This window comes from Danio rerio, chromosome 16 (genome assembly GCF_052040795.2).
Source record: "Danio rerio strain M-AB ecotype USA chromosome 16, GRCz13ab, whole genome shotgun sequence".
Classification (NCBI taxonomy): domain Eukaryota; kingdom Metazoa; phylum Chordata; class Actinopteri; order Cypriniformes; family Danionidae; genus Danio; species Danio rerio.
In genome coordinates, this window is record NC_141036.1 from 5383599 (window position 1) to 5401035 (window position 17437).

The following is a 17437-nucleotide window of genomic DNA, read 5'->3' on the forward strand; positions in this document are numbered from 1 at the left end:
TTTAATCTCATTACACACCTATAACTCATTAAGAGAATAAGCTCAACCCTGTTAGACCATGCACAATGGCCCAAAGTGGATTTTTCCATCCTTAAAATAGCAAAAGTGGATTCGGACACGCCCTTAATGCTTTTGCGGCCTGCGCTTTAGACTTGCATGCGTATGGATCGTCAAAATAAAGCCCATAAAGTGTGATAAACCTCATAACATTACAATTAATAATAATAATAATAAAGTTACATCAGTTCCCATAAACTGCACTATTAACCCAAACAAAACATAATTTTTCAATGTCATTAACTTAAGCCTTTTATTAACTTAGATACAACAATATATATAAAGTATAGCTTTTTATTATTGTTTTATAGAGACTTATTTTCTGATTTTGTTTGCTCTTGTTCTGGTAAAGCATTTGCTGACAACTTCAACGTTCCTGAGGTTTTCTGTCTTTAAACAATTAAGGCCAAGGTCAACTAAAATTGTATAATTGTAATTTAATACAAAACCAGAACAACCTGAGCATGAGAATGATGACAGAACTGAAATGTTGGGTGAACTAACCCTTTAAGACTACTTCAAACAAACTGACAACCAAACCATGGATCATAGAGGAAAAAAAATCAGAAAAAGGTACCGAACCTTCAGAGCTTTCCTGAAGGTCAGCAGGAAGCAGAAGAGTTTTCCCAGATTTAAGGTTCCTGATGGCAGTTTGCAGCAGTTCAATTGGTCGAGCGTTGGAGCTCAGCGCTTTCTGAAGAATCGAAACACTCTTCCTAGAATTACCTGAAAGATTTATTAATTTTATTAATAGAGCTTTAGACAGACTTTAATACCATGCGCTTTAATTTTAAAGACCCATTTTTTCAATACACCTATAGCGCATGTGTTCGGGCTGTGAGGGAAACCCAGAGGAAACCCACACAAACACAGGGAGAACATGCAAACTCTACACAGAAATGCCAACTGGCCCAGCAGGGACTCGAACCAGCAACATTCTTGCTGTGAGGGGCAGTGCTAACTACTGGGCCACCGTGTCCCCCATGGGCCTCTTATATTTACAACAATTTTGAAGCAGTATTTTCAGATAATAAATATTGAAAACATTAGCAAATAGTTCTTGTGTTATAAGAACTAAATTTGTCACCAGACAGAAAACTGAAAGGTTCACACAGAAAACAGTGTGCTATTTTGATTAAACATTATGAGGACATACATAATAAAATCATACTAATAATAAAGTATGCAATAAAGGTGCAAAAAAAAAACAATAAAAAAAACATATGCACATATTGCAGGGTTCCCACTTTTTAATTCAATTCAATTCAATTCAGCTTTATTTGTATAGCGCTTTTACAATGTAGATTGTGTCAAAGCAGCTTCACATAAATGGTCATAGTAACTGGAACAGTGTGGTTCAGGTTTTAGTGTTTAAGTTCAGTTCAGTTCAGTTTAGCTCAGTTCAGTGTGATTTAATCATTACTGAGAGTTCAAACACTGTAGAGCAAATTCATCGATGCGTAGCTCTACCAATCCTGAACCATGCGAGGCAGTGGCGACAGCGGAGAGGGAAAAAAACTTCACCTGATGGGAGTGAAGAAAAAAAACCTTGAGGGAACCAGACTAAGTTGGGCACGACCATTTTAATTTCTCCGCTGGCCAAAAGTCTTGTGCAGAGCTTCATTCGCCGTGGTTTTTAAAACCACTAATAATTTTAAATCAAGCACCTTTGTAATTCACACCCCCACCATATGTAGCACCACAAAAGTTCTTATTATACTGAACATTTCACTTACACTTAACCTTTACATTAAAATGTCTGTAATGATGTTTTGAATGTGTCATTTTTAAAAATGTGTGTTTTGTTCAAAGACCTTTAATAAAATTTGTTGAATATAATACTAATATTCAAATGCGGGATCTAGAATATTGATAAAATGTGTATAATTTGTCATAATTCCTGTATAACAGGCGTGTCCACACTCTGTCCTAGAGGGCCGGTGTCCTGGAGAGTTTAGCTCCAACCCTAATCAAACACACCAGAACCAGCTAATCAAGCTAAACACCGGCCCTCCAGGACCGACTTTTACATGAAGAATTTCTTAGTTTTTTCCATTCAGCTTTGGAAAGCAGCACAGTACAACTGTTGAAATGACAACCTAAACATTAATTCAAGCACTTTTAAGGGCCCATGTTTGTTTTTAGGTACTCTCCTGGCTTTGAATTCATATGTCTGAAATACGTATTTTCAAGTAGTGTGGGAACCCTGATATTAACTGTAGAAAATATATACAGTCATTTAATGCTGATTTTAAACGACCATGCTTTTATTACAGTAAAAAAAAAGTGCCCTGCATTACCTCGTGAGAGCTCAAACTGAGCATGTGCGATGTGCACAAAAGCAAAAGCTTTACAGTGTGACCTGGCAATACTGAAATCATCTGCAGCATCTTCTGGATCTTCAATTCTGTAGAGACGGCAAAGAATTCATTTCTTTATTGCCACATCATCAACTTAAGGCTATTTCATGGCAAGACCAATATACATGAAAACACTACATATGAACAACTTCTTATTTCAATAAGAGATGATACACAAACAAATATATACACCAAAATATTTACAAAAACTGTATAATAAAAGTTAAGATATGATTTTTTAATTCATTTATTTATTTTCCTTTGCTTAGTGCATGATTTATCAGAGGTCGGCACAACGGAATAAACCGCCAACTATTATGGAATATGTTTTATGCAGTGGACACCCTTCCAACTGCAACCCAGTACTGGAAAACACCCATACACTCTCGCAGTTGCATTCACACACGCACGCACACTGGCCAATTTAGTTCATCCAATTTAGCGCATGTCTTTAGACTATTGAAGAAACCTGAACACCTGGAGGAAACCCCCTGTGAACATGCAGAGAACGAGCAAATTCCACAAAGAAATGGCAACTGGCCCAGCCGGGACTCAAACTTGCGACTTTCTTGCTGACTTTTTTGAGCCGCGGTGCCACCCCTTTTTCAATTTCAATATTCGATAAATAACTTAAAATTCTTCCTTGTAGACAGCAAACAATAACTTAACTCAATATCTTAGCAGCTAGTGTGATCACCCACTGACTTACCCTTTCAGCTCTGCATATCGAACCAGCATTCGAGCATAGCTTTCAGTTTTGCAATGTTCTGCCAAAGGAAACCTGGCGAACACTTTGGAGTAGCAGTCCAGGAGTTTGGAGAGAAATGCTGCGTCTGAATGAGGGTCTGCTCTCTTCTCAAGGTTTTTCAGGAAGGCCTGGCAACCTTCAGTCGAGTTTGTGCTGATGATCTGGTTGATGTCAGTGGTTTCTATTCAATCAAGATGAACAAACATCAGACAAGAGTGCACTTGAAGAAACTTAAGTTTGTATTTGTATGCAAAATCAACAAAAGCTGAATTCATTGTTCCAATCAAAATGATTTTTGCAAACTACTCCTTTTAAACTGATCAAATCTTTGACTTTGGGCCCAAACTGTGGAGAAACTTAAAAAGGTGGTTCACTACGATAGCAAAATTGAAACTTTAGTTTTTGTGTAACGTAGCTGCATGAACTCAAACAACATCTGTGAATGCAAGACGAAAATGAGACATTGGCTTTTAAAGAGTTAGCTTAGTGAAGTTTGGAGACTAGAAAAAAATACATCTGTGGTTATGATGTCACAATGCTGATTAATTGCCATTTAATTGTCTTAGACATCTTTCTGCTCTGTTTTAAAAATCTCAATCAATTTGTTTAAAAATCAAGTTATTTTTGGGTGAACTTTCCCTTTAACCTCTAAAACCTGTATCTTTTTTTTTTTTTTGCACATTATGGTGTAGATTCCTTTTTTAGAATTGGTTTTAGTATATTATTTCCTTTGATTTACTCTTTAAAAAGCTAGCTTGCTATTTATATTCTTGGTTTTGTTACAATTGCTATTATTTCAAAATGTCCTCAAACTTCCTAAGTTTTGTTTCTTTTTATGCTTACTTTGTTATGCTGACTGTCTACGTTGTCATTTTTGTTCACATCATTTCAAAACATAAAAAACAACACAAAATAAACAGATAAAAACAATAAACTAATAAATAACAAACCAATAAAAACAAACAAACAAACAAGAAAGAAAACAAATAAATGAAAACAAACAAATAAAAACAGATAAATAAAACCAAACAAACAAGCAAATACACAAAACAAATAAATAAAAAGAAACAAATAAAAACAATAAATTAATTTAAAAAACAAATAAAAAGAAACAAATGGATAAAAAGAAACAAGCAAATAAAAACAAACAAATACAAAAAACAAATAAAAACAAACAAAACAAACAAATAACAACAAACAAATAAATAAATAAAGCACAAATAAAAACAACAAACAAATAAAACCAAACAAAAAACAAACAAACACAAAAAACAAATATATAAAAACAAACAAACAAATAAAAAACACAAATAAATAAAACAAACAAATATCAAATAAATAAATAAATACAAAAATACAAAAAATAAAAAACAAACAAAACAATCAAACAATAAACACATATATATTCACCTTCTGTTCTGGCCGTTTCTCTTTTTTCTGCTCTGTTTAGAAGTGCTGTGATGGTGTGACCCTCTTCAATGTCTTCACGAAGATAATCCGGACTGATAACAGGTGGCTGAATAAAAGGAAAATCATAATTTGTTTCATGTAGACACATTTAATTTAGTGATTAGACACTGTGCCGATAAGTACAAAGTAAGTATAAGTACTTCTATAGGACATCTACAGGATCTTTTTACCTTTATGTTTAAGCTGTAGGAATCTCCATCTGGAGTGCCCTTCTTTGAGGAGCATAACGAAAATGCAGAGCGGACACTTGAACCGCTTGTTTGTCTGTAGGAAAAAAGCAAAAAAAAAGTAGGAAAATTGGCTTATTAAAGTAGAAATGTAAAAATATTAAAAATATGTAAAACTATATTTTTAATAGCCACTCATGATAGTACTAACTCAAAACAAACCAAACTGGTAAAGTGCAATTAAAAATATGAGCATTCAACCATTGTGCTGTACAATAATCACTCAAAAATAGGCATCCATAAACAAAAATATACACAATACAGACTGCAATGCAATGAGAAGACATAAAACAATCAAAAAATGTACAAATTCATACAGCGCTCAGCATAAAGGAGAACACCCCTTAAAGATCTCTCTTTTAAATTAATATTTCCACAGGATGCTTTACATAAATATATTTGGACATATACAGTTGAATTAAAATTATTTCCCTCCTGTAAATTTTTTATCTTTTTCAAATATTTCCCAAATAATGTTTTACAGCTGATCGATCGGCAAGTTTGCCTATAAGCTGACATACGATTCATCAGCGGATTGCTTGTGACTTAAAACAATCCAGTGTCCCTGTATATGTAATTACACTCAGTAAACAGTAGAGCTGTGAACCTACACTAGTCTCACGGTTCGGTTACGATTATCATGCCATCGATTCGGTTCAATTCGATATTTCGGTGCATCACGGTGCATTGACGGTGCTTGTCATACACAGTTTTAAATTTTCTTCACAGCAGCATTTCTCGTATTAAAATGTATGAATATATTTATATTTATATACTATTTGTAAAACAATTTTGTCATTTAATACAAACAGTCAGATATATAAACTGTAACTTTGAACAAAACGAGCATTTAGCAAATAATATAAACAAATATAAATATCCAGCTCACTCTCTGATCCTTGTCTAGTTCTCTTACACCTCTTTGATTGGTCACACCCTCAAAAAAAAAAAACGGTTGCGATAGGCTCTTGCGCACTGTGCTCTTCACAGATGAGTGATGCTGATAAGCGGCAGCGGCGATCTCACAGCTGATGTATGATAGACACGGTGGAGAAAACTCTGCAGACACGCACTCATTTCTGGATGCAAAAGTAATGCTGTAAAACAGCCAAGAAGAGAAGAAAAACCACGCAAGCAGGTCAAATGGGCCACTGTGTGTGTGTGAGAAAGAGAGAGAGAGAGAGAGAGAGAGAGAGAGAGAGAGAGAGAGAGAGAGAGAGAGAGAGAGAGAGAGAGAGAAATGGAGTAGGCTACTTTCATTCTCTCGATCTCAGTGAAATAGGGCTATTGTTGTATATGTCAGTGAAAGACTGATCCAGCAAACACACACAGTGAAATTGTGCACAGTTTATGAGTTTTAAGTAGTTAAAGCGCTGTAAATACTCGCGATCGCCTCCCTCGCGACAGAGCGCATATGAGGTAAATGGCGCCAGTAATAACCGGTTATGATTATTACTGATCCGATACCGAATTGTCCGCGTCTGCATCGCAGTGCACCGAAAAAACTATTATTTTTGACACCCCTAGTAAACAGCGGTGAGTTTGGAGAACTGATGACCTACACGACCAATCAGTCATTTCTGTTGAGCATGTGAACACAATGGCAAATCAGCGATGATAAAAAAAAACGTGCTCAACAGTGCTCAAATGTTAGCAGGAAATAGCTGTTTTTAAAATATCAGCACCGATTGGTCTCGAATTCCAGTATTGGGACAATTATACTGAGAAATGGATAGAATATTAATATTCAAAAGGGGGTGTACTCATTTATGCTGAGCACTGTACTTGAAGTGGCATAATACTGACTTATGAATAAACAGCACAGAAATGGACATGTCTGACCTGGAGAAACCGCTGCTGTGGGTAAAAGGAGCTTCTGCTTTCTGAGCACAGTCAGAGTCACTGGTCTCATTTTCAGGGATAGACAGAGGCACCATGGGAACTCTTTCCGCCTGTAAGAAGGAACACAAGTCAGAAGAAATACACTTTTTTTTCCCCTCTTATCGTAGAGTTTAGATTCTCTGCCCGAGCCCAGACTTGACCTGACATTTCCTGCCACTATCTTCAGGTCAGGCCGTGATTAAGCATTTGTTTTGTTTTTTTTGTTGTCATTACTTAATCCAGAGGTCACCAACCATTTTGAAACTGAGGGCTACTTCTTGGGTACCAATTATTGTGAAGGGCTACCTGTTTGATACACACTTCCTAAATAACAATTTTTTCAATTTACTTTTAATCATATGTTGTTATTATTAATGATTAATGATTTTCATCTATGTGAAGACACTGATCATGTTAATGATTTCTCACAATAGTTCTCAACAATGATTTAACAAGGTAAGAAACAGAAATGTCAATTTGCAACACTTTGTTTGTCTGAAATAGTTTTAGTATTTATATATTTACCTTAATGTCATTAACAAATTTTACACCAATGCAGGTGTGATTTAAAAAGAATAGCTTTAAAGAATACTAGACTCAGCTTACTGGTATGTGGTGCAATGCTGAGCTATGTTTAGAACAGGCCTGTGGGCAACTCATGTAATCCTCGTGGGCTACCTGGTGCCTGTGTGCACCATGTTGGTGACCCCTGACTTAATCAGCCTTATTGGATGGAGAGCTATAGTCAAATCCATAATGAAAGTGTTGATTACTTTCGTACTGTTTGCACTCATTTAAGACAAAATTATTAGTGTTTAAAATAAAAGACGCCAGGACGGACACGTTTACATATTATCAAGTGTATTTGTCTGTTTAAAAACACACCCAAATCCCTAAGAGTCTACTTTCGCTCATCTTCGCCAATTGGTTTCAAGTCAAAATAAAGCGAAATTATAATTCTTTTGAACAGGTCTTGTGATTAAACTAGATCACATTGAAGATCAGCTCTTTGGTGCTACTTTCACATTTCATAAAAAGATATTGGAAAATGCTTAAACAGGATGACAGCGGATTAGAATGGTATCCCGGCATAATTGAAGGGTTCATAGGTATACAGAGAGGATGGTGGTCAGCCTTTAATGTCCTCTGTTGTCACTTCTTCAAGCATAGCCCTAAGAGCAAGGTAAGCTAAATCCAAAGTAATTTCTGTAGTTCAAAACAAACGACTCAAAATTGCAGCTGAGAACGTTTGTTATAACAGCACACGTATTAAAAACACACTGCAAAAAATGCTTTTCTTACTTGGATTTTTTTGTCGTGTTTCTAGTCCAAATATCTAAAAATTCCTAAATCAAGAAGAATTTTTGTTTTGAACATATTGTTTTGTTTTGAGAAATAATACGCCAATATTAAGTGAGTTTTTCCTTAAAACAAGCAAAATAATCTGCCAATGGGGTAAGCAAATAATCTTACGTCAAAAGAAAAAGACAAGATTAATTTGCTTACCCCATTGGCAGATTATTTTGCTTGTTTTAAGGAAAAACTCACTTAATATTGGCGTATTATTTCTCAAAACAAGACAATATGTTTTGCTTGTCTAGAAAATGCTTCTTGATATAAGAAATTTTAGATATTTAGACTAGAAACAAGACTAAAAATCTAAGCAAGAAAAGCATTTTTTGGCAGAGTATTCAGGTTTAAATCAAGCTCGAGCTTATAATTAAAGTTAATGTGTTGAAATGGGTTGGGCTAAGACACAAGGTGCACAGACTCGAGTAAGATCGGGTTTAATTCTTTGAGCTTGATCTAAGCTCTATTGAAGGATTCGGATTTATACCTTCCAATCCATCTCAGCATGAATCAACATTTATCCTTTTCTCATCATCTTGTTTCTCATTATTTTGATTAAATATAATTATTTGAATAAGTATTTCACTTTGAATTGATTTTAATTAATGAATAAGTTAACACATTGTTTAATATAAGAATGCTCAGTGCATTTGCCTGTCTCTTTATAACTATTTTCAGAAACCACCAAACTAGGTCAGAGGTCACGGAGACCTTCGCATGGAACTGAGGGCTGAAGACTGGAAGCAACAGTTTCTATTGTTATTTCTTTGGGTTAACACTATCTAAAATGTTTAAAGTGATTTTGCTGTTTTTACGGTTAATTCTTTTAAAGTGATTCTACTTTTTATTCAAGACACACTCTGTGTAGTAAGGATTATAACGGCCTGAATGTGGATTATATCGGTTTTTAACCAGTTTTGATAAAGACGGCTGAGAGTACACTCAGCCTTGGATAAGAAACAGATTGTACTTTAAGTGTGTGTGTTCTATTTGATTGTGGATCCGTTTCACAGGTCTGGAGTCACCTCTAATCAGTCTAAGGCAGGGGTCTCAAACTCGCGGCCTGCGGGCCGTTTGCAGTGCAATATTTTGTGGCCCGCGCCGACCGCTGTATACTGACAGAATCAGCGGAGCGGGGAGAGAGAGCGCTCCCCGCTCCGCTGATTCTATTCGTACACAGCGGTGACTGGCATTTCCCGCCCGCCGTGTAAACAAAGGGGCGGGGATGCCGGTGACGGTGACGCTGTGACGGGCGGGAAGTGTTTAGGAGGGAACACGCGCCGGCCAGAACCAAGGTAAGCTGTTCCCGCCCCTGCCTGCCACTTAGCTACCTATCTGCAGCCTGCCACCTACCTAGCTACAGCCTGCATCTTATATATATTATAGGTAGATACAGACTGGTACAGACTGATGTGACTGGAGTGGGGTGGGGGTGTTTTATTTATACATATATACGCCTTTTTTTAGGTGAGGGAATGGAAGTTTTGAGTGAGTCTAAATAGGTCTAGACTTAATGATGATCATCTTCAAGCCATACTGAGGGTCTCAACTGCTTCCGCTCTAAAGTCAAATGTGGTTCAGATTTGTGAGAAGAAGCGCTGTCAAGTCTCTGGCAGCAAGGAGTAGGCAAAAGATGCCATGTTCAGAAGAACTGTTCATAATCTTCACTCAATGTTCTATTAATGTTCAGGACACTTCATGATCAGAAGAAATAATTAAAACTGTTAATAATGACATTTGAGGACTTTTTTTTGTGAAATGCCTTATGCGGCCCAGCCTCACCCAGACTTTGCCTCCTGCGGCCCCCAGGTAAATTGAGTTTGAGACCCCTGGTCTAAGGGATGTCTGACGATTATGCTTAAGATATTGTTCAGAATATACTCACGAACCCTACGTGGAAATTTTCCTAGACTATCTGTGTTTTAACCAATCAGGTTAGAACACCTATATGTATGACGCAGTTAATGACAATATGTGAGAGTATAACTGTTATTGATTGGTGATTGTAAGCAGAGCGGAATAGGAACTCATTGCGAGTGTTGAAGCTGGCTTCTGCTGATGAAACTGCAAACTATCTTCAGTAAACTTCATTTATTTATTTAAATCTCGGACTCCGGCTCTTCTTCATCTACCAGACTGGTCATTCTTTGGTTCAAACTGTATACCATATCCCTACATTATCATTATCGTACCATGGCTGTTCTTCTGTGCTGGGATCCTGTTCTCCACACGGGCCCGTTCTCCTCTTGAGGACTGAACTTCTGATCACTGCTGAAATAAAAAATGTTTGTTATTGTTGTCAGTTCTTTTACATTATGTTAAAATATTTTTTTTACCCCAGTCAAGTCTTTTATGCTCACCAAAGCAAAGCCAATACAGAAATAAACAACACTAATGATCCATTGGTTAATGTATTTATTAACATCAAGTATGAATAATCTTGTAAAACATTGATTAATCATAGTTCAACATTTACTAATGCGCTATTAAAATACAAAGAGTTAAAACCCCGAGTTAACATGAACTAATGTTATTTAACTTAAATAAGGCTAACAAAAATATAATAAATGCGTTACATATTGTTCGTTCATGTAGTGAATACATTAACAAATGGACCATTATTTTAAAGTGTTACCAATAGTGCTACTAAAATGTAAAATGTAGGGTTTTCCAATGGAATATATTGAAAAAAGTTATGCTAACACTTTACATTAAGGTTCCATTAATTATTGGTGGTCACTGTGTTTACTAACATGAAGAATCATGTTAAATATAACATGTTAATATTAAAACACAGTCATTGATTGTTAGCTTTTGTTAACTTGTTGTACATTAACTAATGTTTTACTAATGTAACAATTTTAGATTTTTGTGAAAGCATTTACTTAAAACACAAACATTTCTAAGAAGATCTGAATACAATGAGCAAAGAGCGCACATTATTATTCTTCTACACATGATTCATTATAAAGTTGTTGTAATTACTGTCAATTTATTTTGCCATTTGAGCAGAACTGTTAAACTATGACACGAGTCAAATGAAAAGAAAACCTTTTTTATGATGAATAACCTCCAGGAAAAAGTGCTTTTTGTCTTATTTTGCATGAGTGTGTGTTTCGCAATAGCCAAAAATACATCATTTGCATCAAAATTATTAATATTTTTATGCCATCATTTAAATATAAAGCTCATGCTCCATGAAGATATTATATCAATTTCCTACTGAAAATGTATTGAAACTTAATTTTTGAAAAGTAATACTCATTGCTAAACATTTAGTTTAGATCACCTGTAAAAAGGTGATTTTCTCAATATTTAGATTGCTAATTTTCACTTATTTGAATATAAATCTCATTAAGCTCAATCATTTAAATATATAGCTCAAGCTCCTTGAAAATATTCCATCAATTTCCTACTCAAAATGACAATATTCATTAATTTAGACTGCTTTTAAAGGTGATTTTCCCTACATTTAGATATTTTTTAATCCTCAGATTCCAAGTTATCAATCATTTTAATATAAAGCCCATTAAACTTAATCATCTACATACAAAGCTCAAGCTCCATTAAGATACTCTATCAATTTCCAACAGTAAATACATAAAACCTTAATTTTTGATAATATACATGGCTAAACATTTCATTTGGAATACTTTGGGTGAGGTGCTTCCCTCAATATTTGAATTTATTTTTAACTCTCAGATTCCAGACTTTCAAATATTTGTATCTTGACTAAATATTGAATTTAATCCTAACAAACTATACAACATTAGAAAGCTTATTTATTCAGTTTTAAGGCAATGTAACCCTTCAAACGGTACCCATAAAAGAATGTGCTCTTATGAGGATTATAATATAATTATGATATGATTTAACATGCAGCCCTTATTTTAGCACTATTTATGTAAACATAAAAAAAGGTTTAATTCATTGTGATATTCACTATGCTGCTTAATTTATGGTCATGGTTAACAGAATTATTAATTATAGCATTTATATTCCCATAAACTAATCATACCTGTGGAGAAAAGTGCTGCTGGGCTTCAGTTCACACGTCCCATCTGATCTTCTGGAGCCTTGCGTGTGGTCCAGTGCAGATACTAGAGATGATTCACAAGACATTTAATTAAGATACGACAAATTCACTGAAAGCAGTAGCATACATTACAGAAAACAACTCTATGAAAAACATTTTTTTGTCATTTTGTTTATATAAATGGTTAAAACTAAAAAACTAATTAGTTTTATTAAATAGTCTTTTATAAAAAACTAATTGTACAACGTTCTTCTTCAAATTTTTGTATTCCTGTGCATTGTTCAAATTGTCTACCCTTTCGTTATGTTCACAGCCGTTTATGCCCCATTGAGTTCCATTATAACCATTTTTTAAGCCATGACAGCGTATAATCACGCATTCTTGATAATTGGTGGTTTTCCCTGTTAGGAGGAGGTAATATTTATTATTTTACAGTCGATCATCCGTTGGCAGCATTGACCCTTAAAATAGGCCTGTGCAAAAACGCTTCTGGCTTTTATATCAAGTTCTGTGAGGTAAAATAGCAGATTATAGCATGTGTGTGTGTATAAATACACTTACTTTGTTTACTATGTTCTGAAAGCTGAGCTGGTAATTTAGATTTTTCAAACATATCAAGGTAAGTGTGCAAACGTCTCTCTGTGCGTTCACACCCAAGGCGACAAAATCGTCAAAGTTCGCTTTAGCCACCCTGGCGACAACGCTGTCTGCCTTTACTGCTCTGTTGACAAGAGTGTCAAAATTCACTACATTGATCTTGTATTTAAAGGGGCCATTGCAGCATATCAGCAAATGAGTTACATTCCAGCATAAAAACATGCTTTTAATTCAATTTTATTTAATTAAATTTAATAAAATTTATTTAACTATGGAAGATCAATTTGTTGCATGTGGTGTGGCTTTGCTCAACTTATCCAATATGTCCATCTGTCTGAAATATTCTGAAGCAGCAATACCGTTTTGTACTGTCGTTATAGTTAGCATGAGATTCTGACTTTTTTAAGAAACATATATAACATTAATGCACATCAGTAACTCACCAGTAACATTATTTATGTCCTTGTAAGAAAACATAACAAATAACTGTGATACCGGCAGCCGCAATAATCAAACCCTTAGGAACAACTGCCACTGGCTCCCATTGAAAATTGATGAATTCCGGCTTGATGCTCTCGCCACTTTCAGTGTGAACGCACAGTTACACTCTCTCACACAATTACAAATCTTACCTCTATAGTGCTATAATGATTTTTTTTCCAAGTACCCTGTCATGTTAACTTTCAACTTACCAAATTCAGTTTATTCCCATTAATCCCCATTTATTCCCTTTAAATTCCCATATATTCCCATAGAAAGTTTCCAGCCTTGAAATTCCCGGAATTTTGCAACCCTACTCAAAAGCATCATTAAAGTAGTTGACGGAGTATGTAAACAGACCTGATAGGTTCTCCTTATCTTCATGCGATAGAAGCTGGCGTTTGCCGGTCTTCAGATTGCGCACTGCAGCCTCCAGGACGTGTCTGGGTTTAGCATTCATTTCAAATGCCTTCTGAAGAATCATAGTGCATTTCTTCATGTTGCCTGTGGTGAAACAGAGAAAAACTGATGTTCATCTGTTCTCAATGAGCAAACATTTCTGTAAGAGGCAACTATAACTTAGGAACTATAGGTCAGCTTACCTTGCAAAAGCTCAAACTGAGCATAAGCGACGTGAACGAAAGCAAAATCTTTACAGTGGGACCTCGCTATATCGAAACTAGTCTGTGCATCATTTACATCCTGGATGCTGTTGAAAAAAAAAATAGACTTAAAAAATACATAGTCACATTTGAAAATCATTTTAAAAATGAACAGCTATTAGGATGGATGGATGGACAGATATATTGAAGGATGGACAGATACACTAAAGGACGGACAGATGGATATACTGAAGGACGAACGAACGTGTATATATTTTAAAGGACAGTAGGACGAACATTTTGAGGGATTGATGGATATATTGAAGGATGGATGGATGGATGAATAAATGGACATTGATGGATGGTTAGATGAATGAATGAACATTGACAGATGGATGGATGGACATATTAAAGGATAGATGGATGGATATATTGAAGGATGGATGGACATTTTTAAGGATGGATGGATGATATATTAAATCAGGAATAGATGGATGGATAAATGGACGGGTATATTGAAAGATGGATGGATAATATATTAAAGCATGGATGGATGGATGGATATATTGAAGAATGGATGGATGGATGATGGATAGTGGTTTGAAGTACAGCAGCAAAAAGTATCAAGAAATGACACTTGATTCATATTTTGGGGCCAAACTGTAAAAAAATTGAATATTTTATTATATCAACAAATGATTATTGTTCTAAATATGACAGATAATATATATAAACTACATGACCAATTGTGATACTCAATGAAATGTTAAGAGATTACCTTTTGTATTTATTATAGTATATATACTATGGTAGGAAAAAAATGTCTGTTTATTGCTTTAATCAGGAACCTATGTTTTTATCTATGTTGATTTTTCCTTGAAATATTTAATAATATTAACTTGAATAAATATTTCAATAAAAGGTTGATAAATAATAAAAAGTACAATTAAAAACATTAGACAAGTCGGCACAATACATAAGACGCAGTAGCACGCCAGGACATCCCAAGTTCGAATCCTGGCTAGAGGACATTTCCTAACCCTACCCCCCTCTTTCTCCCACTTTGCTTTCTGTCTCAATACTGTCCTATCTAATAAAGGCAACAAAAAAAAAAGTCCACAAATAAATCTTAAAAAAAAAAGAGATTAGACAAGATTTGTTCAAACTTCATACAAAATAAATAATAGTAAATAAATAAATAATTCACAAAACAAATAAATAAATAAACATATATACAAATAAACAAACAAACATTATGTCAACATTATGTCATTAGTTCCCAGCTTAAATTTTGATAAAAACTTAAAATACTGTAGGGGCATGCATTTTAAAAACATCAATCAACATGCGGAGTTTAAAAATCTTGCCTGGATGTCTTTAAAACTTCACATTCTCATAAAACATGCTAGAGAGGTAGTCAAAATGTGTATTAATTCTACATTTTATTGTACAGAAAAAAATAAAGCTGAATAACAATTTATAGACTTATAGATGACAGTTTATAAGAATGATAACAGATGTTGATTTGTTGATTAATGATTGCTAAAGCAAGTCAAACAGGAAATGGAAGTGACTTACGCTTTTAACTCTGCAAATCTGACCAGCATCTGGGCGTAGCTCTCGTTCTGACTGTACTTGCCCAATGGCATACTGGAAAAGACCCGCGTGTAGCTGTCCATAAGTTTGCTGAGCAGGCTGGGGTCTGCTTGAGGATTGCCTTTCTTCTCCAGATTGCTCAGAAATGTCCGGCAGGTGTCCGGGGAGTTTGAGCTAATGGCTTGGTTTATGTAATCCGTGTCATCTGTATGGAAGAGAAACTTGCTTGATTTTTCTACTTGCTAGGGATTGCTTGATTGATTATTTATTGCCACATCAGCAATTTATGGTTATTTCATGTCAATACTTTACAATCAGACATTTCGTGTCTTGATACATCCTGAATTAGGAATTCTAAAAATACACTAATTAATAAATCGATTACCTTCATTGAACAATTGCTTCATCATGGCCAGCTTTTGACACAGCATGGCAATCTGCATCTGTCGCTCTGTGCTCTCTTCTTCATCCATCTCTACAAACTGTAACAGAAAACACACATCCGGAGTTCAGAAAGAAGACGCCAGACACTAAAGCTGAGCATTTTTTTTAAATATTGTATGAAGAAAACGTTAAAAATATATTCAACATTGCATATATTTAAAATGTATTTTAAAAAGGTATGTTGTTTTAAATTATTCACTTTCGTGTACTTTATGGTGTCGTAAAATACATTGTTTACGGTAATCCCCATGGTGGTGTTTAGTTTATCTGTTTCTATCTTTTTCCTCAGTTACAATATATATATATATATATATATATATATATATATATATATATATATATATATATATATATATAGGTCAGCAACAATACTGCAGGAGGCTGTGGCATTGACACTATCATCAATTGGTTCTAATGGGCCCAAAGTGTGTGTGTGTGTGTGTGTGTGTGTGCATATATATATATATATATATATATATATATATATATATATATATATATATATATATATATATATACATATGTGTGTGTGTGTGTGTGTGTGTGTGTGTGTGTGTGTATATATATATATATAGCAACGTCAGATTTTTCATGTCAGAAAAAATATATATTGCAACGTTTTTTTCCAAAATCGTACAGCCCTATTTTACATGCAACTAAACATTCTGCTTTTTAGATTTTCAATGACTTTTGCGAATATAAAATGTCAAAATATGTGTGAAGAAAAATCTTCATCTACATGCATAATAGATGCATTTACTTAAATATCAGAGCAGGTTTTACTATCAGTCTTACAAAACTGTTGTCAAATTGGTAAGCTCCAGTGATCTGAAGGATGTGTTTAATTACGAGTTATTAATTATGATAAATATGAGGACACATTACAATGAGGGGGGACTTTTTCGGTCTCAATCTGACGTTGCAAGCTCTCTTTCACCCACGAATATCTCTCAAAATGTCTGTCAGTAAAAACATATATACACGCACACAATCTTTATGTATTTACATTACCTTTAAGCACACAAAACCAAAACACATGTCTCTTTCAAGGCAAAGCTTTTTGATGACATCACACAGCAAGACTAGAAAAAAAAGTCCATCATCCTATCTGGGGCCCTTTCGGGTTCTAAACAGATCATTCGCCTTACTAAAGCCTGACACATATCAAATCTCTTATTCAGCATAACTTTATTCCACTTGCAGTCATTATGAACAGCACAAAACACCCCGCTTTGGTGTTTACAAACGTTAGCTATCCGACTAGCTAACGTTAACTCGCTTTACAGCAGGCTATTTCCCGTTGACAATCTTGCGAGTGTCTACTATGCGCTGCACTGCACCTTTAACATTCCAAGCAACATTATACAGAGTGTAAAATCAGTTTTACTTACATTGAGACGGAGAAATGATGCGAATTGACTGCTTAAATGTTTTGTTTCAACAGTCCTTTTCAAAATTCGCCACTTCCCAAAAGCGCGTGCTCCTACTGGTCAGTTTGTATTACACGTGACCACTTCGCTTTCAGGGAGGGCGGGGCTTGGCGGGATGATCTTCCTTCGATCTAGTGATTGGTTTGGAGAGCTGTTTAT

At 34.9% G+C, this 17437-nt stretch overlaps 1 protein-coding gene across 6 annotated transcripts in view; it reads right to left on the bottom strand.

Annotated features, from left to right (window-relative positions):
* Nucleotides 1–17340, bottom strand: part of ttk (ttk protein kinase) — a 35090-nt gene extending 17750 nt beyond the window's left edge. For 2 of the 6 annotated variants that reach the window (XR_015510254.1, XM_087285177.1), the window contains exons 1-13: nucleotides 17240–17336; nucleotides 15790–15886; nucleotides 15387–15609; nucleotides 13809–13915; nucleotides 13567–13710; nucleotides 12112–12193; nucleotides 10286–10364; nucleotides 6705–6814; nucleotides 4806–4899; nucleotides 4576–4681; nucleotides 3127–3346; nucleotides 2358–2464; nucleotides 640–783 (exon numbers count right to left, since the gene is read on the bottom strand). Coding sequence is in view for 5 of the 6 variants with exons in the window: in XM_087285177.1 (XP_087141303.1) it covers nucleotides 640–783; nucleotides 2358–2464; nucleotides 3127–3346; nucleotides 4576–4681; nucleotides 4806–4899; nucleotides 6705–6814; nucleotides 10286–10364; nucleotides 12112–12193; nucleotides 13567–13710; nucleotides 13809–13915; nucleotides 15387–15609; nucleotides 15790–15877 (1504 nt within the window). In the remaining variant the exon portion in view is untranslated. 6 annotated transcript variants of the gene reach the window in all.
* Between the last annotated feature and the right edge of the window lie 97 nt (nucleotides 17341–17437).